Raw genomic sequence first — 20,002 nt, 5'->3', positions numbered from 1 at the left:
AGAACAGAAGGTGGCAGTAATGCAATAAATTGGATGCAAGCTGCCTTAAACAAGAAGATGAAGAAGAGTCGAACCAAAGTAGTCGAACTTTTATTTTGAAATCAAGATTGATGACGCACTAATAACGCGCGATTGATAGTACGCAAACATAACGTTAATGCGGAGTTTTATCAAGAGTCAGATTTTTCTTAACAGTTGAAAATAATGTTATTACTCGCTGCTGCTATGTTTAATTGGTCGCTATAGGTAAGTTTTTGGTATCGTTTATCAGTAATGTGTAAACAGTTTGCACTTGATATCTACACATGATAAAAGTTGTAATGTCTTTTAATGCTTGTATGACAACAGCAGCCGTCCGTACTGAATCTACCAGCAGGACGAGAACTTAAAAGTCTGTGTTTCAATGTTGTCATTCAGTCATTTTAAATCCAGTTTTTAGCTTTCACGTTGTCTATCATGGCATCGAATGACTTGCTGGTAGAGAGAGACAAAATCCAAAGGGAGATTTTTGCTCTTGAGAATTCTCTGCTGGCGGATGGAGGAAACATCACAGACTTGCTGTCACTCGATGCTAGTAGCGGTAAGTCACAGAGATTAACTTATCTGTTCAATTACCTGACATTTTAATTACACTGTTACACTAAAATTGTGTATGCAGTAATATCGTTTTTCTGTAACGGTTTATTTCAGACTGTTCTTTATTAACTGGATTACATTTTAAGGTAACACGTTACAAAAAGATTGTATTTGTTAACATTAATAAAGTTCGTGAACAAAACAAGTTACTAATTTTAATTAAAATATATGCATTGGTTGAGGCTGAAATTAAGCATGAACTAAAATTAATAAATTGTACAATTATTGTTGAAATGTTAGTTTATGTTGGTTAATCCGTTAACTAATGTAAACTACTAAGGTAGGAAAGGCAATTTAAGAGAGGCTAGCCATAGTTTTAAAAGATTTCATCCTAGCTTTACAAAAGTCATGCCTCCTCCAAAACACACGAGCTGGCTTTTAGCTATTTCTTGATCCAGACATCTCATCTTTAGTGTACAAATGCAAGACGTCACATTATGCTGTTTAGTTTGTTTTGTTTTGTAAGGATTGATATGGAAATGTGCAGATGTGAATGTAAATGTGTGTTGTTTGTAAGGTTTACAGGATTTGTCACTGATTGCACGAGCGCATATGACAAAAAAACACTCAGCCAGTGTGTGAAATAATATTACAATAAGTTAAAAGTGCCCATAGTTACCAAATGACCATTATTAGTGTTCAAATAAGCATCACTGTGATCCTTACCACTGTGTCCTAAAACCCTCAGACCCCAGCGGGTTAAACGAGAATTGAAAAATGATTCGGTAATACTAACGGTTAAATATTTAACTGGTAACTGTTACATCTCTAGTGCCATCTACTGCCATAATAGTGAAAATATGGATTGCCGTAAAAACTCGTCTTTGGCAGGGAAGCGTTTTCTGTTAATTGAGAAACTGTCAGTGGAGGTGAAAGAGTTAAATAGAGACTGACTGTAAAAATGCAAAAGTAGTATTCAAAAACAGTGCACTATAGACTGTGGAGAAGCTAGGGCTGTGAAAAAAATTGATAAAGCTAACTATCGTGGTACTTATTTCCACGATAGTGTATCGATATTTCAATCTCTACTATCGATATTTGAACAATTTAATAGTCTCTCTGTGTGCTTGTGTAGTTGTCTCTGTCCAGTTGTCTGTCATATACAGCCAATGTCTCAGAAGTTAGCAGGAGTGAAAAAAATGTAAAAACACCTGCAGCTTTCGTGTGGACGCACTTTGGCGTAAATTTTTTTGTTTGACATTTTTGATTAAAAAAGAAAAAGCATTGCAGTGTATTGCAACATGTAACGTATTGTATGGTATCGTGATACATCGAATCATGGGCCATGTACCGGGATACGTATCGTATCATGAGGCCCTTGCCAATACCCAGCCCTAGGAGAACCACATTCTGTTTTTTAAATGACCATTATTGTTTGTATTTATACTGTAACATGAATTGTTTTTTCATGACAGATGATGAATCTGTTGACAGTGGACCTGCAGTTGATGAAGTGGTGAGAATCTAGAAATATCACCCAATAGATGTTACATTTTTTATTGTTTCTAACTTCTAATTGTTTTTAACTTGAAGGTGCATGATGATCTAGAGACAGAACGCCAACGCATTCAGAGAGAGATCGAGGAATTAGAGAATACACTTGGTGTTAATGCAGAACTGTTTGACATTGAGGCAGGTTAGTAAATTGTGCTTGATTATTTTGTTTATTTGAATTGCCGATGCTGACAATGAGAAAGAGATGTAGCATATATAAAATTCTGATGAATGAAAGAAACTGAACATTTATTATGCACAATATTTACAAATTCAATTTGATTTAATCAATTGTAAATATTGATCAGTACAGAGTCCAAGTCAGATACTTGTATATTTCTGTAGGTGCACACTTCAAGTACATTAAGGAACACATTATGATATCAGTGAGGAAGATTTGTGTTGTTTTCCTACTTAAAATTAGGAAGTAACATTATCAATAAACGTATTTGTTATATTTAGTTATGTATTTAAAAACTATAAGGCAACATTGGACCACAAAGACAGATTGAAGCCTTGGATTTTTTTCTGAAATATTATGGATAATTTGTCTTATTTCTTCTTGTTAAGGAGAGAGTGAACACGACAGCGATTTTGTAAGTTACACATTCATTTCCTTGATATGTGTATGCGTTTCACATTTAAAACCGTAACATTAATATATTGTTTTGTTCTTCTCAGAGCAATGAGGACAGAGTTGAATTGAATCTTCCTCAAAATATAGACACTTGCCTACAAATCAATTTGGTCTATCAGGAGGTGCTTAAAGAAAAACTATCTGAGCTGGAGAAACTTCTGAGAGACAACCAGCAGCAGCAGGTGAAGAACAAACACATCTAGACTGTGGTTTATTTAAACTGAGACGTAATGAAATAATAATAATAAGTCCTCGAAGGTCACATCTCAGTGCTCGGGCCGTTAATGAAATGAAGTTTATCTCCACAGAAAGAGATTGAATGTCAGTTGTCTGGTCCCACCACCTGTAGCTCTTCTTCACCAGGAGGACTCCCTATTCAGAAACTATTTCTTGGATATTTCATGAAGCCTTATTTCAAAGACAAACTCACTGGTTTAGTATGTAACAATAAGACTGGAAAACATAAACATGTCTGCTAAGAGAAGAACTATCAGTGAAGAAAAGTGACATTTAAGAATTATTAACTGGTTATTTATCTGTTTGCTTCAAGGGACCTCCACCAAATGATGAAACCAAAGAGAGGTTGAGTCACGGCACCAGACCCATCTGTGAGGTGAAAATAAGGAGATGTATGTTTTCAGAGATCATGTACTTCACATCACTTTTCATTAATGTAATGATTTTTGATGCAAATAAAGTTGATCTTTGTGGTTTTGTCTTTCAGGGGAGGTTTGGCAGAAGGCTTTGCTGACCAATGCCGTGGCCACAGACACTATGAAACAAATGCTAAAGCCCAAACTTTCCAAGTTAGTTCTGGCTGAACAAAACAAACAAACAAAAAAACCCCGAAATATATGGACATTTAGATAATTTCCTTATACTCTTCACTTATGTATGGGTTTTGTTATTCAGAAAAATGTAGACTTTTTACATTTTAAAAGCTGTTTAAAGCTGATGTTTTGGCTGTTTTCATAGGCTGGACTACCTGAGTGGCAAAATGTCTAAAGCTAATGATGAGGAAAAGGAGGAGATGAAAAAACAAATAGATTTAATACAACAAGATATTGCAGAGATTAGGTAAGATTTAGTCTCAGAGGAACATCTTTATCAAAAGTGTAACGTGTAATTGATCAAACTCACATTAATACCTTAGTGTCATGAGAGAAGAACAGCTGCTGGGTGATCGCAATGACGACCACGACTGGGAGAAAATATCCAACGTTGATGTAAGTGACACAAATACTTCATTCACATTCGATACTGCTCAATACAATTTGGACATTCTCACAAAACACTTTTGTTTGTATTTATTAGTTTGAAGGTTTGCGCCATGCTGATGATTTGAAAAGATTCTGGCAAAACTACTTGCACCCCTCCATAAACAAGACCGTATGGAAACAGGAGGAAATCGATAAGCTGGGAGAAATCGTACAAGAATACAACTGTTGCCATTGGGATGAAATTGCAGAGGCTCTTGGGGTAAAGCCAACCAAATGCATGCACCCCATTTAATGCTTGCTGGCCAAAAATATATATATATATACTAAAATATTTATAAGGATGAAACTCTCACTCATATGATAATATAACATTTATGTCTGACACGATTATAAGATTTACCTGACAATTAACTGTCTAATAAAATGTAATTGGCCCCAGTACATACTGCAGCTAAATTCAGTTATCGCTTCACCGTTTAGGGGTGGTTTCTCAGACAGGGTTTAGATTAATCCAGGATTAGGGCTTAGTTATATTAGGAGATTTAAGTAGTTTTTGCAAACAAACCTTACAAAAAACAATACTGATTTGCATCTAGAGACAAACCAATGGCACGGTTATATGTAATATGAGCAATTTAACAAAGTTATAAAGTCATTACTATTTAAAACACACTTGGCATCACATTCATGATTTTATGGTCAAATTACACTTTTCCGCATCAGTCCACGAGCATTTATAGCCTAAACGATGCACTGTCACTTTAATTGACACAGCGAACAGCGAAACGATCGCAGCACTGCTGCTTCAGCGACGCTCCTGCCATGTGAGCACGCGCTCTTCACGTCATGCTCTAACTTGTTAATATGGGCGTTGAAAAAAACACGCATTCTGTTAACGTCTAACGAATTGTTGGATAGTGTTTCATGAAGCTTTAATAAAGCGAATATACTTGTTTGTTGATCACTTTTATAATGCAAAACAATTGAAAAAAAAATTAACAAATCATTTTTCAACGACCCGTCACTAGCAGTTGTGTAGTTATTAAAAAAAAAAACAGTTGATGTATGTTTTGAGAAAATACGTTTTTTTTTCTGTTGTAAGGGACTCCAAGACAATATTAGGCAGCTTTAAAATCCCATCTGTGGTGTACCAAAATAATGCGAGCAGGACACTTTAACCAATTTAAATGCGGTTGTTACCGCTCAAACCTTGCAGTGTGAATGGGGCCATTGTCTGTTTCAAGCTTTGATAATTCTCAAGGACTTGTCATACATGGTTTTCTGTGCTTCTTTCTTTAAATAATTGTCACAAATAATTGGGATTATTTAATTTACTCTGTTGTAAATTATCTTTGCAGAATAAGATTAAAACACTTCTAAGCCTATAATTTATTTATTCTACAAGTAATTTATTCTGACAAGAAAATATACTGCAACCCTAAATATATACCTAAATAAATACCCTAACCCTACATTTTTCTTTGATCCCTAGACCAAGAGAACGGCTTTCATGTGTTTCCAGACTTATCAACGCTACATTTCAAAGACTTTCAGAAGGAGAGAGTGGACTTCAGAGGAAGACGAGATCCTGAGAGAACTTGTGAACAAAATGAGAGTCGGCAACTTTATTCCTTACATGCAGAGTGAGTCTCATCTCGTGGTGTTGTACAGAACCAGTAAATGATGACAAAATTTTCATTTTTGGGTGAAGTATCCCTTTAAATACTTCACTACTGTACACCTCTGCTCCAGTCACTGTTGTTCACTGTCCTTTTTTGAATAAAGGTAAAAGGTTCAATCATTTGGTTAATGACCTTACGGTATTTTCCAGACTATAAGATGCTCCGGAGTGTAAGTCGCATCAATCAAAAATGCGTCATGAAGACGAAAAACATTTATTTAGAAATTTATTTCACAAAATCCAAGAAGTAGAATAGAAATTTAATCTAAAAGGGGCAAGTTATTTGCCTAAACAATAGCACACAGAACAGCAGGCTGAAAAGATGTCAGTACGTTAACATAACATTATTAATTATTTAAATGATACACAAAAGCATACAGAAACTTACCTGGAAGGCTGAATAGACTAAATGAACAGAACAAGACAATGCGCATGAATTTGGCAGACTCGTCATTCCACATCATTAAATTACATAAATACAGGAGCAGCATATAGCGGATGTCTCTTAATGATGTCTCTTGGTTCATATATGTCAAAATTAATTCATACTGATTTATAAGTCGTGCATGACAAGAAGTCGCAGAACCAGACAAACTATGAAAAAAACTGCGACTTCTAGTACGGAAAATATGGTGTATATTTAGTGATCGTCCACCAAGTAAAAAATTGTTGCAGCGTTTAATGGATTCTGCCAACAAACCAGTATTTCTGAATGGCTTGGATTAAGCGGATTTAATGTATTTGATAACCTGGCTTATTCTACGTGCTTTTCCATGTGAACACTTTATACTGTATGCAGGTCTGTCAGCAGGAAGTGATTGTATGAGAAACAGATTATGGTTAGTGACCAATTACAGTTAAGATAATTCATTTTGTGCTTGGGAAAAAATTGTTTATTGTGGTTGTTGATGGTAGTAAATCAAAGTAATTTAAACCATTCTCAGAGATTTTTCTAGGGAGGATAAAACTAAGTTACAATCACATTTTAAATTGACAGACATCATTTACTTTGGATTTTTGGTATTTATAAATTTTATCTTGCATTTTGGAAAACGTAAATGGTGTTATTTTTGATTTCCGTAGTGTCGTACTTCATGATGGGTCGTGATGCATCACAACTATCATACCGCTGGACCTCTGCTCTCGATCCATCTATAAAGAAAGGCCCTTGGTCAAAGGAAGAAGACCAGGTATAAAGTAACATCTTTTTAGCTAGTCCTACTCTAATTTAAAGCTACTAATTTAAGTTAAAAAGTGAATTATTAATATCTTCCCAGTTGCCTGATGTCTTCAATGGAAGACAAAATTAGATTTTTTTCTGAATTTGTTTGAATCTCATGTCTTTTTGCATTTTAATGTGTCAGAATTAGGGCTGTGACGAGTAATCACGTTTCCCATTAAAAAAAATCGGTCTGAAATCGATTCTAAATGGCAAGGCTCTGATTCTGTGTTTCACGAATAGCGTGTACTACTGCGTTTTGGTCAGTAGTAAGTCTTATCAATCTAAATTAATCATGAGTCTGAGTCGTTTATAACGTGCATTTAAGAAAAGCATCAATTAATTATTATTAAACAAAATCATTCAAAATATTCTTTATTTTCATGAAAATACCTGAAACAATTTGAGTAACAGCAATATAAATATGCTTATAGACATTTCTTAGAATAGCGTTTGTAATGCTGCTACTTCTGTGCAAATGTAGTTTCTGCACAAGAGCGCCCTCTGGCTTTTGGATGTGCCGGCATTTTACCGTAATTCATTTAAATTCATTCATTGAGAAAATTAGCATTTGCACGATTAATTGTCCCAGTCCTAGCCAGAACCTTAACCACAATTTCACAACTTTAGTAAACGTCTCTTGTTATCAGTTGTTGAGGAATGCTGTCGCTAAGTACGGTGCCAAAGAATGGGGGAAAATCAGAGCGGAAGTGCCAGGCAGGACAGACGGCGCTTGTCGTGACAGGTATGGCTCTTTTTAACTTAAAATAATACATTGATTACTTTTTTTTTGGTAAAATATCGCCACCTTGGAAAGTTTTGTCTGCATTCTGAGTAGTTTTCAGATATTAAGCTTCAAAGTTTTTGCATTCAATATGGCAAAAACAATTTGTGGGAACAATCTCTTTTATATGTAAATATGACAGAGACCCTAAATCTATTCCAAATATAAAATATTAAAATCCTTTTAGATTTGTAAATGTTTTTTTTTTTTAGAAGACGTCATCTGCAGATAAAACCTTTTAATTGTAAAATCACTTTCTGCTTGGATTATAAAGTTATATATTTTAAAACATTCATTGTATTCATTCAATATCAATTTTTCATTCATATAACAACTGACAAACTGGGCTATGTCGCATACAAATCACAGGCGATACGTCAGAAAAATGTTTTTAATGTAACCAACAGCAACTTCCACTTTTGTTTTGGTTATAAATTATGTTCATATTTTCATATATGTCCAGTAAGTAACAGTGACAAATGTGTGGAAGCGCTGTTTTAATCTCATTCATTCATGAGCTGCTGTGTGGTGCTGATTTGAATGTTTAGTGAGTGAAAAGCTGCACAGATGAGATGTCAGTTCACTCGTCTGCATTTCAACCGTGAAAGCTAAAGCAGGAGCACACGTGTGTACGTACATTCATACGTGATGCGTGATGTGCTGAAGCAAAGATGACAATTGACTGCAAACGGTGCAACAATGAAATGGTGCAAAACACAACGTTAGAGATCTTTTTGTTGTTTGAAGTTCAGTCGGAGACTGTTGTGAACAAATAAGACTGTAGTAATGAATGGGAAACATTACTTGGTCCATTCGGTAATTCAGATCTTTGATTTATCTCAGGTATCTTGATTGTCTTCAGGAGAATGTCAAAAAGGGTGCTTGGAGCAAAGAGGAGGTGGAGTTACTAAAAGAAAAAGTTGAGAAATATGGCGTTGGTAAGTTGTGTTTTGTTGGTAAGGTGTTTTATGCTGGCCTGTCTACAACATCCTATCAGCTTGAAGAAGTCCTGTTTGTATCTTTTATTACACTTCAGACATTTTGGTTATTTTATTTTGTTATGTAATTAAATAACTTAATTGCATTGCAGTTTCTGGTCCTATTCAAATTTCTTAAATGGCACATGCTGCTGAAGTCATAATACTTGATACTCAGATTCTGCAAAAAACAATCAAGTTCCATTTAGTTTTGTATGGATTTGTATTTAAAGATCATCCTGAGGTGACGTTTAGCTCTGATTCTCTTTCTCTTGTTTTAAACCTTAGGCAAGTGGACAAAAATTGCTTCAGAGATCCCAAACCGTGTTGACGCCCAGTGCCTGAACAAGTGGAAGCAACTAACACAACCTGTAGGCTCATAACATTACATTGATATATATAATAGGGCTGGAGATATAGTTTATTTTGCCTTATGGAATAGACGACTGATTTCTAGGTCCTGCGCAAAATAAACTCTTAGAGCGGCTCTGGAGATTAGGTTTATATGTTCATCTACTCGTATGATAAATCCATGAGTGTCACACTTGTAGTATGTAGGTAGGCCTGGGCGGTATGACGGTATATTCTGTTACCGTGTAATAAAATGTCAGACTTTACAGATTTTTTTATTCTGTGCATACCGTGGAATGTAAATAAGTGGGTGTGGCTAAATCTGCACTACCACATAAAAAATCCGCTCATAACAAATCAACGAGTAAATTGTGTAATTTCATAATGAATACTGGTGAACCCACCACGGGTCTCTCTCTTTCTCCTGATTTGTCTTTCTCTCGCTCTCGCTCTATTTAGTTAAAAGCTATAGTGATTGACAAATTTCGATATTTCAAAAACAATATAAACTGCAAAACGTATATACTGTGAAATATACTGTTACTGTGAAATAAAATGACTGTGAAATAAATCTTTAGTCATACCGCCCACCCCTAGTAGTACAAAAACTTGCTCACTGAAAAGACACGCAGCACACGCAGATGACACATTAAAAGCAGACTTTAATCCATAACCCAACTTGGGCATTAATTTAGCTGTGGTTTTAAATATATGAATCCCTCTGTAATTAAAGGGACTAAACCTCCAGTACAAAAAAATCTAGACACATTATTTGCCTCTATGATTTTTTGTATATTTAAATTACTAGAGAAATCGTTACAGCCCTACAATACAATAATCAACACTTTGTTGTTGTTGTTTTTTTGTTTAGAATCTAGGCAGTAGCAGAAAAAGGAAACGAGTTCGAAAAGTGAAGTTAATAGTTAAACAAGAAACAAAAAGACGAAAGGTGACACAGAAAAAAATGAAAGATATTGAAATCACTTCAAGCTCCGAGGATGAAAAGCAAGTGAAAGTTGAATATATGGATAGTGATGCTGAAGCAGATGTCCCTTCAGATGAGGATTTACCACAGGAAACACAAGTCAAGGACTACATACAGCCAGACATAAAGGATTGGATTCCTTTAAATACAAACCCAACAGTTTGTCCTGTAGGAACTGTTAGGACTATATGGGTGAGTCTGTCCACCAATGTGGATGATCTAAAAGAACCTAATAAACCAACTATCAGTGGACGCAGTCGATCGAAGAACAGCATCTGTCCTTCAGTCAAGCCCATTCCGGTCCGCAATACCAGTTTAGACCATTTTGGAAACGTGGAGAGAACTTACGTGGGGATTGATACTACCGTCTTGCTGAACCCGGTATGATTTGTTTTATTCCACTTTTAAGTTAAATTCGTGCCAGCTATATGTCAGTGTACTAATACTGAATCTTATTTCATAAATGTAGGCTGACAATGAGAAAACCTTGATTAAGGTGCCTGTGAATGATGTTAAACACTTAATGCAGTGGAAAGCAACATCTGTAAATAAGAAGGTATAGTATGTTTATTACAGGATAATCACTGATATAATATTCAAATATAAGACATTACATTAGGATTATAAAGGGCCAAACACATAAACGTGCAGATGAAAGTGAGGTACATTGGCGGTTTCCCAAACATGGCTTAAAGAGCACCCATTTCATTGCTAAAACAACTTTATTTGTTGTACTTTGTATAATACAATGTGTTTGTGTGGTTTATGGTTAAATAAACACATTATTTTCCACACAACATACATTTTTGTAGCTGCAGATTTCACTCTCTTCCTGAAACGCACAGATTTGAAAAGTTCTGTGTCCCTGATTGGCCAGCTAATCTGTATGTTGTGATTGGTCTGAATACCTCTTACGTCAGCCAGAAACGTGACGCTTCTTACCATGTTTGAAAGATTGGGTTGCTTACAGGAGTTAACTTGCAGGCTGTAAGTCTGAAGCGGGTGGGATTATGATAATGACAGTCTTCTCTACATCACCATTTACAGGAAGTAAACTGTTGTCTACAATCTGTGTGTTTGTTGTAGTCCAAGAAAAATGTTAGAGATGATAACTCGCGTCATCGTTTACTTTGTGGTTTGTTCCTTTTGTATCTCGTTAACATGAACTAATACACACTTACACACCAAAGAAAATGTAAAAACGTGAGTCAGACCATTGGTGCCCTTTAAATACTTCTAATATATAAAAATAGTTTAATTTGATCTTCCTTCTACCTCATTGTAAGAAAAAAATTACAAGTTTATTGTGGTAGCAGTGACAAAGCACATTTCCTACTTTTCTCAGGGTTCAATGTTACGCCGCTGGACCCAACATCAGTCTTTATAACACTTTATACAGTTTCAAACCTGTTTACCCACCCCTAACCCTAATGCTAATGAGGTATTCCTTTTAATTGTAAATTAAGACTATTTCTAGAAATGACCCCTCTGCCCAAACCGGTCATCAGATTTAGACTATCTTGGTACCCAACTGTGTACTCAACCAAGTGATCGGATGAAACTTAGACCGATCTCTTTTATTATTATAGACCCTCTTTGAACTGTGTTGGTTCTCAAAGTCTCACTTTTGAAAAAAATCACTTCAGGTTATATTATCAGTGTATTTATAAAACTAAGATTACGTCTATGATTATCAAGCCTTAGAGGGATGCGCTTGTTTCAACAGCAAAGTTGGAGTTGAATCTGTGTCAAGGAAGACTTTAATTTCTTACTCTCTTTGTTCTTCATAATGTAATATTAATGCTATACTTATTTTCATGGTCTAAAGGACAGAAGGAAATTTCCAGAAGATAAAAAGAAAAGAAGACGAGCCCAGAACTGGTCCAGCGTTAACTGTGAGCTTCTTAAAGCGATCACCCCATGGATTGGTAATGTGATATTGCCTGTGGAAGCAAATAAAAAGAAGCTTTGTGAAGGTACAGACTGGGTTCATTTATCACAAACCTGATCATTTTTACTTATGACCTGAAACTGGATCATTTCACAGAATTTAAATAACCATCATTCACAAAGTTATTTTGTTTTTTTATATTATGAGGAACTCATTTTTCTTAACGTTAAAAAAGTGCCAGTTGTGTCCTTTTCTACTGCAATTCACAGAAAGAAAGAGTCACTGCATTTTAGGCATAAAATCAATGTATTTCATTGCTAAGACTGTTTTATTTTATGTTTATGTTCTTTATCCAGCTCTGTTTAGCACATAATTGACATAATTTCTGTGAGAATCAGTTTATACCTTTTGTCATGTTATATTTATTTATCATTTTACAGCCGATATCATTGGAACAAAAGCAGCAGAGATCCCTCTCCTGAAGACACCAGTGTTTTCATTTTTCATCAAAGTAAATCTAAACTTTTTTGTTGTCATTTTTGTCTCCTTGTAATTGTGATTGGTCATGTTAAGTTTTATATGGCTGTGTTGTCTCTAAACAGGCTCTCCACATTGATGCAGAGGGTTGCAAGAATGTCATTAAAGTTCGGCAAAAGAGAAGACTCCGGGTATTTATCTAAAAATAATGTTTTAAGCACAGATATATTATTAATCAGGCATTGTAAAATCACCTCCATGTTAATCTAAGTTTTTGTCACTGTGTCTTGACATAGAAGACCAAATTTTGTAAATTCATTGTTTAAATGTGATTATTTCATTGGTCTAAAGATATACTTTAAACATCAAATATGATCTAACTGCCTGTGGTCTTGTGATTTACAGCAGTTTAGTGTCAACAAACAAGTTTGACATCAATAGAAAGTTGTTGATCCATGCCTGCTTATGACAGTGTAATGTTAGTGTTATGAATATGCTGTATTATTTTTTTGTAATAATAAAAACATTTCACTCCATCCTGCTAAATGTCTTTTTCCATTTTAATTTTTTTCAGATGCCAGGGTCTGAAGCCAAACCCAAAACAGGTATTTTAGGTTACACTTTTCCTTGTTATATTTTTATATGCATAAATTGTTTTAAATTAGTGGGTGTTGAACTTCATAGAAATGCTTAAGTAGTTTCTGTCAAATATACACAATGTGAAAAAAATGTTGTTTTTAAAAAAGAAATCTTTTTTGGTTGTTTAGTTCTTCCTAACACAGTGTTAGCGACACTTCAGGAGCGAAAATGTATGAAAAATGTGAGCAAGGAACATGCAGGACTTCTTCAACATCCACCGTCTTTGCCTTCTGTTCACCCTCAGGAGATGACAACACCTGCTTCGATTTATCCCAGCTCGATTGTCATCGCGCAGCCAAACATGCAGGGGAACCAGCAGACTTTACTGCTTAATGGACAAAAAATATCTCTATTACCAAAGTCTCCACCGCGAGCTATTCTTCTGCCATTAATACAGTTGGCAGCACCAGTGCAACCTGTCACAACCGCAACCTCCAGATCACCGAAACGAGTGACCCAACGTCAATGTAAACCCACAAAAAAAGCACAAGCCTTAATGGAAGAAGCTAAAGCTAAAAGTTGTAAAAAGGAGACACTGAAACAAGTCTGGGCCAATAAGAGTACTGGGCTTTCTACTGTTCAATTCCAAACACAGCCGGTTAATTGGATTTTCACTCCTGGAACATCGATACAGGTGACTGAAATGCGTTCTGCTAACTTTCCAGGCAACCAGATGTTAATCATGCCAAAAAACTCCCCCATAAATGCCAGCACTCTTCCAGGCACCTTAACCAATCTATGTCTAAACCCATTACCTAACCCCTGTATCACTGGTTCCTCCATCTCCAATCCCTCTTTCCTAAAGCCTTCTTCCTCCATAAACATGACCTCTGCATGCATCCAGACACCTCTTACTAATACCTCAGTGGAAAACAAAACTATGCATAGCAGTGCCCTTCAGATGTCACCCCAAGCTTCTCTCACTGTGCACCAGAAAGATTTGATTGTACATACTGAGTCTCTTGGGCCAACGGTCTCTTCAAATAACTCTGGGTTAGATCTGCCGCCTTCATCCTCTTCTAAAGGAACTGTTTTAGGACAACATCTATCATCAGTCTTATCCAGCTACTCTTCTGCTGCCACAAATGTTTTCAATCTTGTGCCTTCGTCATCTGACTTGAATGTACCAGGTTTGGTTAGTGCACCAGTTGTGTCAAAGCCTCAAGTTGTTTCTAAAAGTATCTGCGCTCCTACAACTAGTCAACAGTCAGGTGTCATTCAACAGCAGTCTACTTCTCTTCACCATGTATCTCAATCAACAGTGCCTCAAGTTGGAAAACCAAGTGAACCATCGATCTCTAATCCTGATCTTCCCTCTGATACTTTGACCTTTGATACAAACTTTATATTTTTGGATCATCAATCTGAAGTAAATGACTGGATGAATGGAAACGGTGGAATTTCACTTCCACATCTAGACATCACTTTGCCTTACCTCCCACCATCTGCTGCCAGTGTCAAAAAACTGACTTCCTTGCTGAAGGCTAAACAATCTCTGCTTACAGCTGCAGCACATATCTTACCGCACGACTACCAGAATGTCAAAGGAGAGAAAGAACAAGAAGAGGCCATTCGCAAACTGATTTCAGAAAGGTTTGCCACAAATCCAGCATACCTGTGGTTAAAAGCTCGATTCTTGTCATGCTTTACTTTACCTGCACTTTTAGCCACCATAAACCCATACAAGGATGATCAAGTTGTGGACAAGCATGTGGGAGAAAATAATGAGGCACCAGCCGCAGTAAGTTAACACTTAAACTGACGATTCTTCTAAAAAAAATGAACATTTTGTCACTATTTACTCACACCTGCAAATTTACTGTAAAAAAGATTTGTTGGTTCAACCTAAAAAAAGTATTTGTTTGTGCTGCCTTAAAGATTTTTAAATGAAATTAACTCAAAATGTAAAGTTTAAATAAAATTAAATTTTTAGGAAGCATGAACACTTACCTTTTTAGATTGAACCAACAAATCTTTTTTTTACAGCGTTCAGACCCCCTTTGGCTTTCTTTTTCTTCGCATTCAAAGAAGGGAATTTTCAAAAACTGTTGTTTTGGTACAGATGTGGCTATTGTGCATCACGGGATACAGAATCCTCTGATTTCACTTGGTGTAATAACATGACCGGGATAGGGAAGTTAAGTTACCAGGATTAAGTTCAGTCCAGATGTGTAACCACAACAACAGGCGTGCGTCTCATGAAATCGTCTATACACCGACCTGCTCACATATATAATACAAAAGTTATTATACTTTTAACAAAGATCAGTAAACAGCATTATTGTTTCAGGTTTCTGATTAAGCTCTCCACACATGGAGTTCATAACACATTCAGTTCCAGTTTATAACACCCAGTTGATAACACATAGTTTCCACTTCTTATCTTGAAACTAAGTTTTCATTCAGAAAAAAAACATCAAGATAATCAAAGATGGCCTCTTGATTCAAAATAATCGGGCAAAAAAATGCTACTGCAAAAAACGAAATCTTTAGTGACTGGCGTAATTGATATAAAACCAAAAGTGACAATTACAACATAACATTTGAGCATTGCAACCAATGACAAATGTATCTTTTGAGCAGATTAATGTACAGGTCAGTGAGAGGAGTTTATGAGCCACCCGTACAGATGAGCTTTATTGAAGCTGCCATGTGTTCACTGCGTTTGTCATAAACAACAGCGTGCAGATGCCATGTTTTGAGAGATTGCAGAAGTGAGTTTCACTGAGGTTTTCTGTCTTTGCTTGCTTTCTGTATGCATTCCCAGTAGCCGCTATGCTTTTCATTAATGTTTAAAATGCATATAAAATATTTCATAGATAAACATCAATAAAAACAAATACATTTCAAGAACCTCTTTTGTTGAAAAACACTACTGATGCTGCTTTGCTGCTGTGTTAATAAGAGCCGTTAGCCAGACAGAAAAAAATGATGTAGAGGAGAGAGAAGTAAGTTGTCACGCTGTTCATAACTCCAACAATAGAGGATCTATCTCTAAAAACAAATAGGAGACGACAATAACGTGTCTCTTGATACTTTAGCTGACGTGCATTGTTGAGGTAACTCTGAGATTTAGCCAACATTAGCATAAACATGTCAGTTTGGGGCAAGTTGTCACATGCTTTTCACGCTGGAAAGGTTAACCCCGGGTTATTCTAAACTCGAGGTTAGCGGAATCCTGGGTTATCTGTTTCACGTTTCACACTGTTCTTACTTAACCAGGGGTTAAGAGATAACCCTGGGTATTCATAATCTGACTGTGTTTCACACTGTGCATTTGTAAACCCTAGCTAGGTCAGGTGTCAGAAACCCTGCTCCTACATCTGTCTGTAATTATAAAGCAACCCTAAACACCTTGATGAGCTGCTTCAACTGTGTGTGTTTGGAGCCACAATGCTGAGTTAACCCCACAAAAGCAGGGTTTTATAACCCTGTCTTAATTTCAGTTATAACCCCGCTTCTAAATTAAGAAGTGTGAAACAATCCTTAATCTAGGGTTAAAAGTAGGGTTTAGAACGAAGATAACCCAGGGTTAAGCGCCGTGTGAAAAGACCTAAAGATAATATTTCCAGTTAGGGTTTCAATTTAAAAATTAAAATTAATAATCACAATTAAGTTGTGTTCTTCTTTTTAGATAATCTAGTGTGACAGCTTACCCCCCAATGGAGCAAATTGTCAAAAGTGGAACATTTTCTATCTATTCAACAGTCTACAACTCACAAGACATGAGTTGAGATATGAAAAAAATGTCATGGATACAACACGCCCAAGATTTTTCACTCTTATGAACCTAAACTCGCACTCAGGATGAGTCCTCACATTCAAACAAAACATTTAGTAACTATTCTCAGTAACACTTTAAAATAGGGATGTATTTGTTAACATTTAGTTAATGCATTAGTTAACATGATTTAACATTGAACAATACTTTTTAAAGCCAATTAAACAAATTAAAAATAAATTGTTTACAAAATACATAAAATATGAAAGTGACGTGATTGTCAAGTATTGTAGCCCATCCTCAAAACATGACCTTGCATTGTAAGTCGTGAACACTCACACACGGAGCAGTAGGCAGCTATCACTGCAGAAACTGGGGGAAACTTACCTTACTTAACGGCACCTCAGTCACAACCTGCCAGCCGTGACACTTAAACTAGGCGACTATTGGCACCCAAGTCCGAATCTCTAACCATAAAGCCACGACTGCCCCAACTAATAATAGTATGCTGCATTTATGAATCGCGTGATGCTGCGTGAAAAACATGTTTTCTTAATGGCCACATCTGTAATGTCTGCTTACAATGGGAGTGAATTGTGACCGCTTCTTTGTAATTAAATGGTTTAATTCCATTACAATTTACTCACCTTAACTCATTCGCCGCCAGCCTTTTTTTGAAAAGTTGCCTGCCAGCATTTTTCACAAAACAATTCCAGTAAAAATTATTCTAAACATATATAAACATACAAATATATGAAATGAAAGATCAGACCCTTTGCTTTCAAACAAACAATAAACAAACAAAATAGGGGAAAAAAAGTTTCATCCTATCAATATTTCTCTCTTATTATAAACTCTCAAATGTGTGTGTTTTTCTTCAAAAATATATTTTTTTTAGCAAAAAGCTGAAATAATTGCATTTTTTGTGAAGGTATTTTGTTAGAGATCAGATTCAGAACGATTATCACAACACACACAGAGTTTAAAAATAGTAAAAAAAATGCTTCAGTTAATTGGGTTAGTGTGCCATCTAGTGGATAATCTCAGTATTACAGGTAACCATAAAAACTCATCAGGAACATTTTTTATGCAAATGTTTTCTGTTAATAGGGTTAGGCAGGTAAAGAGTTAATGACATTCTAGTGTATGTGACTTATTTTTCAGCCGAAACACTAATCATAGTAGGAAAAAAGAATACTGTGAAAGTGAATGGGGTCCACGAACGGTTTGGTTACAAACAATTCTCAAAATATCTTCTTTTGTGTTCATCAGAACAACAAAATGTATACAGGTTTGTAAGAACACGAGAGTGAGTAAACGATGGCAGAATTTTCATTTTTGGGTTAACTCTCCCTTTAAAGAAACTTACCCCTGGTTTCAGGCTTATCCTATAGTCTTAAACTAAGACACATGTTTGAGCAGTCTTAACTGAAAATAACTTGCACTGACAGATCTTAAAGGTATAGCAGAAGATTTTCTTTTTCCGGGTGGATCATCAAGACTATTGGTCATCCCAGTTGTCAATCATTCTGATGATGTGTTTACGTAAGGCTGCTGTGCGTGCTCGTCCCTAGGTTTGCTTTCTGCACATGCACACTTTCAGGTGTATGTGTGTTGTGAGCTACGGTTTCAGCCATTCGTTGAAGCTCGTGTTCTCACCATGTTTTAACAAAATGTCTGAGGGTCGCAAGAGAAAAAGTGTCTACGAATTGTATGACAAGAAAAGACTATGAAGAAAAAAACAAGACCAGAGTGTTTTTGGGAGAGTTTACTCGACAGGTAAAGTTTGGCATGCTATTTGGAGAAATCCATTTAAAATCACTGCTAAAAGTTGAAAGCCCTGGCACAAGTCACAAACTGCACAGACACGGTTAACATCTCCATGTATGAGCCATGCCGGCAGCAACTTGTAAACAGAGCGAAGAGAAGAGGCTCGTGAATGCTTAAATATCTTAATTAAGTCCTAGTCCTGGCATTAGCCAAGCCTTGTCTGTGAAACCAGGCCTTAGTTTTGTCTCTTGTTTGGTTGGTTTATTTTTTTGTGATTATGTTTTCTTTCTCTTTCAGAGGACTGATCTGACTACAAATGAAAACGAAGCTTTGGAAACACAATTCTCAGGAATCTATAAAAACAGGCAATGTTCATAAGGCTGATCACTTCTTCAGTCTTAATGCTAGGGTAATTGGTTAGGATTAAAGTAAAGTTGTGTAATGCTTTTAACATTTCTTTTCTTAGTTATCAGAGACCAATGAGAGCAGGTTTTGTTAGGGAAATTCAAAATATGTTCTGGCTATTCTGACTCAAGAAAAAATAGGTTTATGGTTTTGTACATAATGTAACCACAGTTAATGATTCTTAAATTGTGTTTATAAAAGTTTTTGCTCCTGTTTTGTTTTGTTTTTAAATAAAAGGTTTTATAGAGTCATGACAATCATTTTATTTTGAATGATTGCTTTGTTTTTGTTTTATATGATCATTATGTTGTTTTCCAGACAGAGCTTAACCTTTTATGAATCGGCTTATTCGATTCATTAGACTTTGCTCCACAAACGTGACACCCAGATATAGCATTATAAATCTTGAATGAGAAGTGAGACAAACGAATGTCCGGTAGTGAACTAATTGTTTACAGTTTTTATATCGTAATTCGGTCTGAAACGCCAAGATTGTGAGGCGAACAAATTGTTTTGAATTAAAAGGTTTGGATATTCCATTTCCTTGGACTCTGTATGATCAATTAGTTTTGGACAATTTCACTGAAGCAGATAAAGGGAGATTTTGAAGTTAAGTAAGCAAACGTAAACGGCGCCGCCCGGTTCAGGTAAATAACAACTAGAACACAATATGATGACTGCTATAAATCCTCATATGCTTTGTGTGTGCGCTTAATCCTGAGAGTCCAAGCTTTTAAACGATATGCTGCATGACTGTATATTTTGAAGATGTAATGCGTCAAAGTTACAATGAAGGTTATGCAGCCTCACTTGCGAAGGGTGGGAGGGGGGGTGCTGTGTAAGCCACAGTGTTCTTTATCAGGTTAAGGTTATGCCTTGACTAAGCATAGTTAAACTGTTTGATTGAAAACATCTTGCACAAATCCAATAAAACATCATGACAATAATTTTTTTAATTATATCATCATTCGGTAACACACACACACACACACAAAAAAGATCATAACGAACATAATTGCATTCTCTACTTTTCAGAAATACTTATTTTAACTTATTTTTGTGTTATTGCTTTTTTGCTGATAATCTCGTCATTGTAAAGTGTGCTGCTATGTCTG

The 20,002-nt window shown here is 35.8% G+C and overlaps 1 protein-coding gene across 2 annotated transcripts; it reads left to right on the top strand.

Moving 5' to 3' along the window:
• Nucleotides 1–89: 89 nt before the first annotated feature.
• LOC129453524 (snRNA-activating protein complex subunit 4) lies at nt 90–19,136 on the top strand. 2 transcript variants are annotated; one of them, XM_055217790.2, is made up of 25 exons: nt 90–246; nt 433–580; nt 2,052–2,092; nt 2,170–2,272; nt 2,701–2,726; nt 2,812–2,949; nt 3,076–3,204; nt 3,318–3,396; nt 3,492–3,573; nt 3,743–3,844; nt 3,921–3,993; nt 4,082–4,246; nt 5,480–5,630; nt 6,752–6,858; nt 7,538–7,632; nt 8,515–8,609; nt 8,937–9,019; nt 9,871–10,365; nt 10,454–10,540; nt 11,813–11,960; nt 12,316–12,386; nt 12,478–12,543; nt 12,927–12,957; nt 13,120–14,732; nt 18,780–19,136. In XM_055217790.2, exons 2-25 carry the CDS (start codon nt 457–459, stop codon nt 18,858–18,860), a joined length of 4,185 nt encoding a protein of 1,394 aa, XP_055073765.2. In that variant the 5' UTR covers nt 90–246; nt 433–456; the 3' UTR covers nt 18,861–19,136. The 2 variants fall into 2 exon arrangements, with proteins under 2 accessions (XP_055073765.2, XP_055073766.2); XM_055217791.2 differs by having other exon boundaries at nt 91–246; nt 349–580.
• The last annotated feature ends 866 nt before the right edge of the window (nt 19,137–20,002 follow it).

Source organism: Misgurnus anguillicaudatus, chromosome 23 (genome assembly GCF_027580225.2).
Source record: "Misgurnus anguillicaudatus chromosome 23, ASM2758022v2, whole genome shotgun sequence".
In the NCBI taxonomy this organism is placed as follows: domain Eukaryota; kingdom Metazoa; phylum Chordata; class Actinopteri; order Cypriniformes; family Cobitidae; genus Misgurnus; species Misgurnus anguillicaudatus.
The sequence above is the reverse complement of the archived record's forward strand: the minus strand, read 5'-3'. Positions and strand labels throughout refer to the sequence as shown.

Coding starts and splice junctions, on each gene's coding strand:
- LOC129453524 (XM_055217790.2), top strand. CDS start 457: ATGGCATCGAATGACTTGCTGGTAGAGAGAGACAAAATCCAAAGGGAG. Junction 2,273..2,700: donor ACTGTTTGACATTGAGGCAG/GTTAGTAAATTG, acceptor CTTCTTGTTAAG/GAGAGAGTGAACACGACAGC. Junction 8,610..8,936: donor AGTTGAGAAATATGGCGTTG/GTAAGTTGTGTT, acceptor TTTAAACCTTAG/GCAAGTGGACAAAAATTGCT.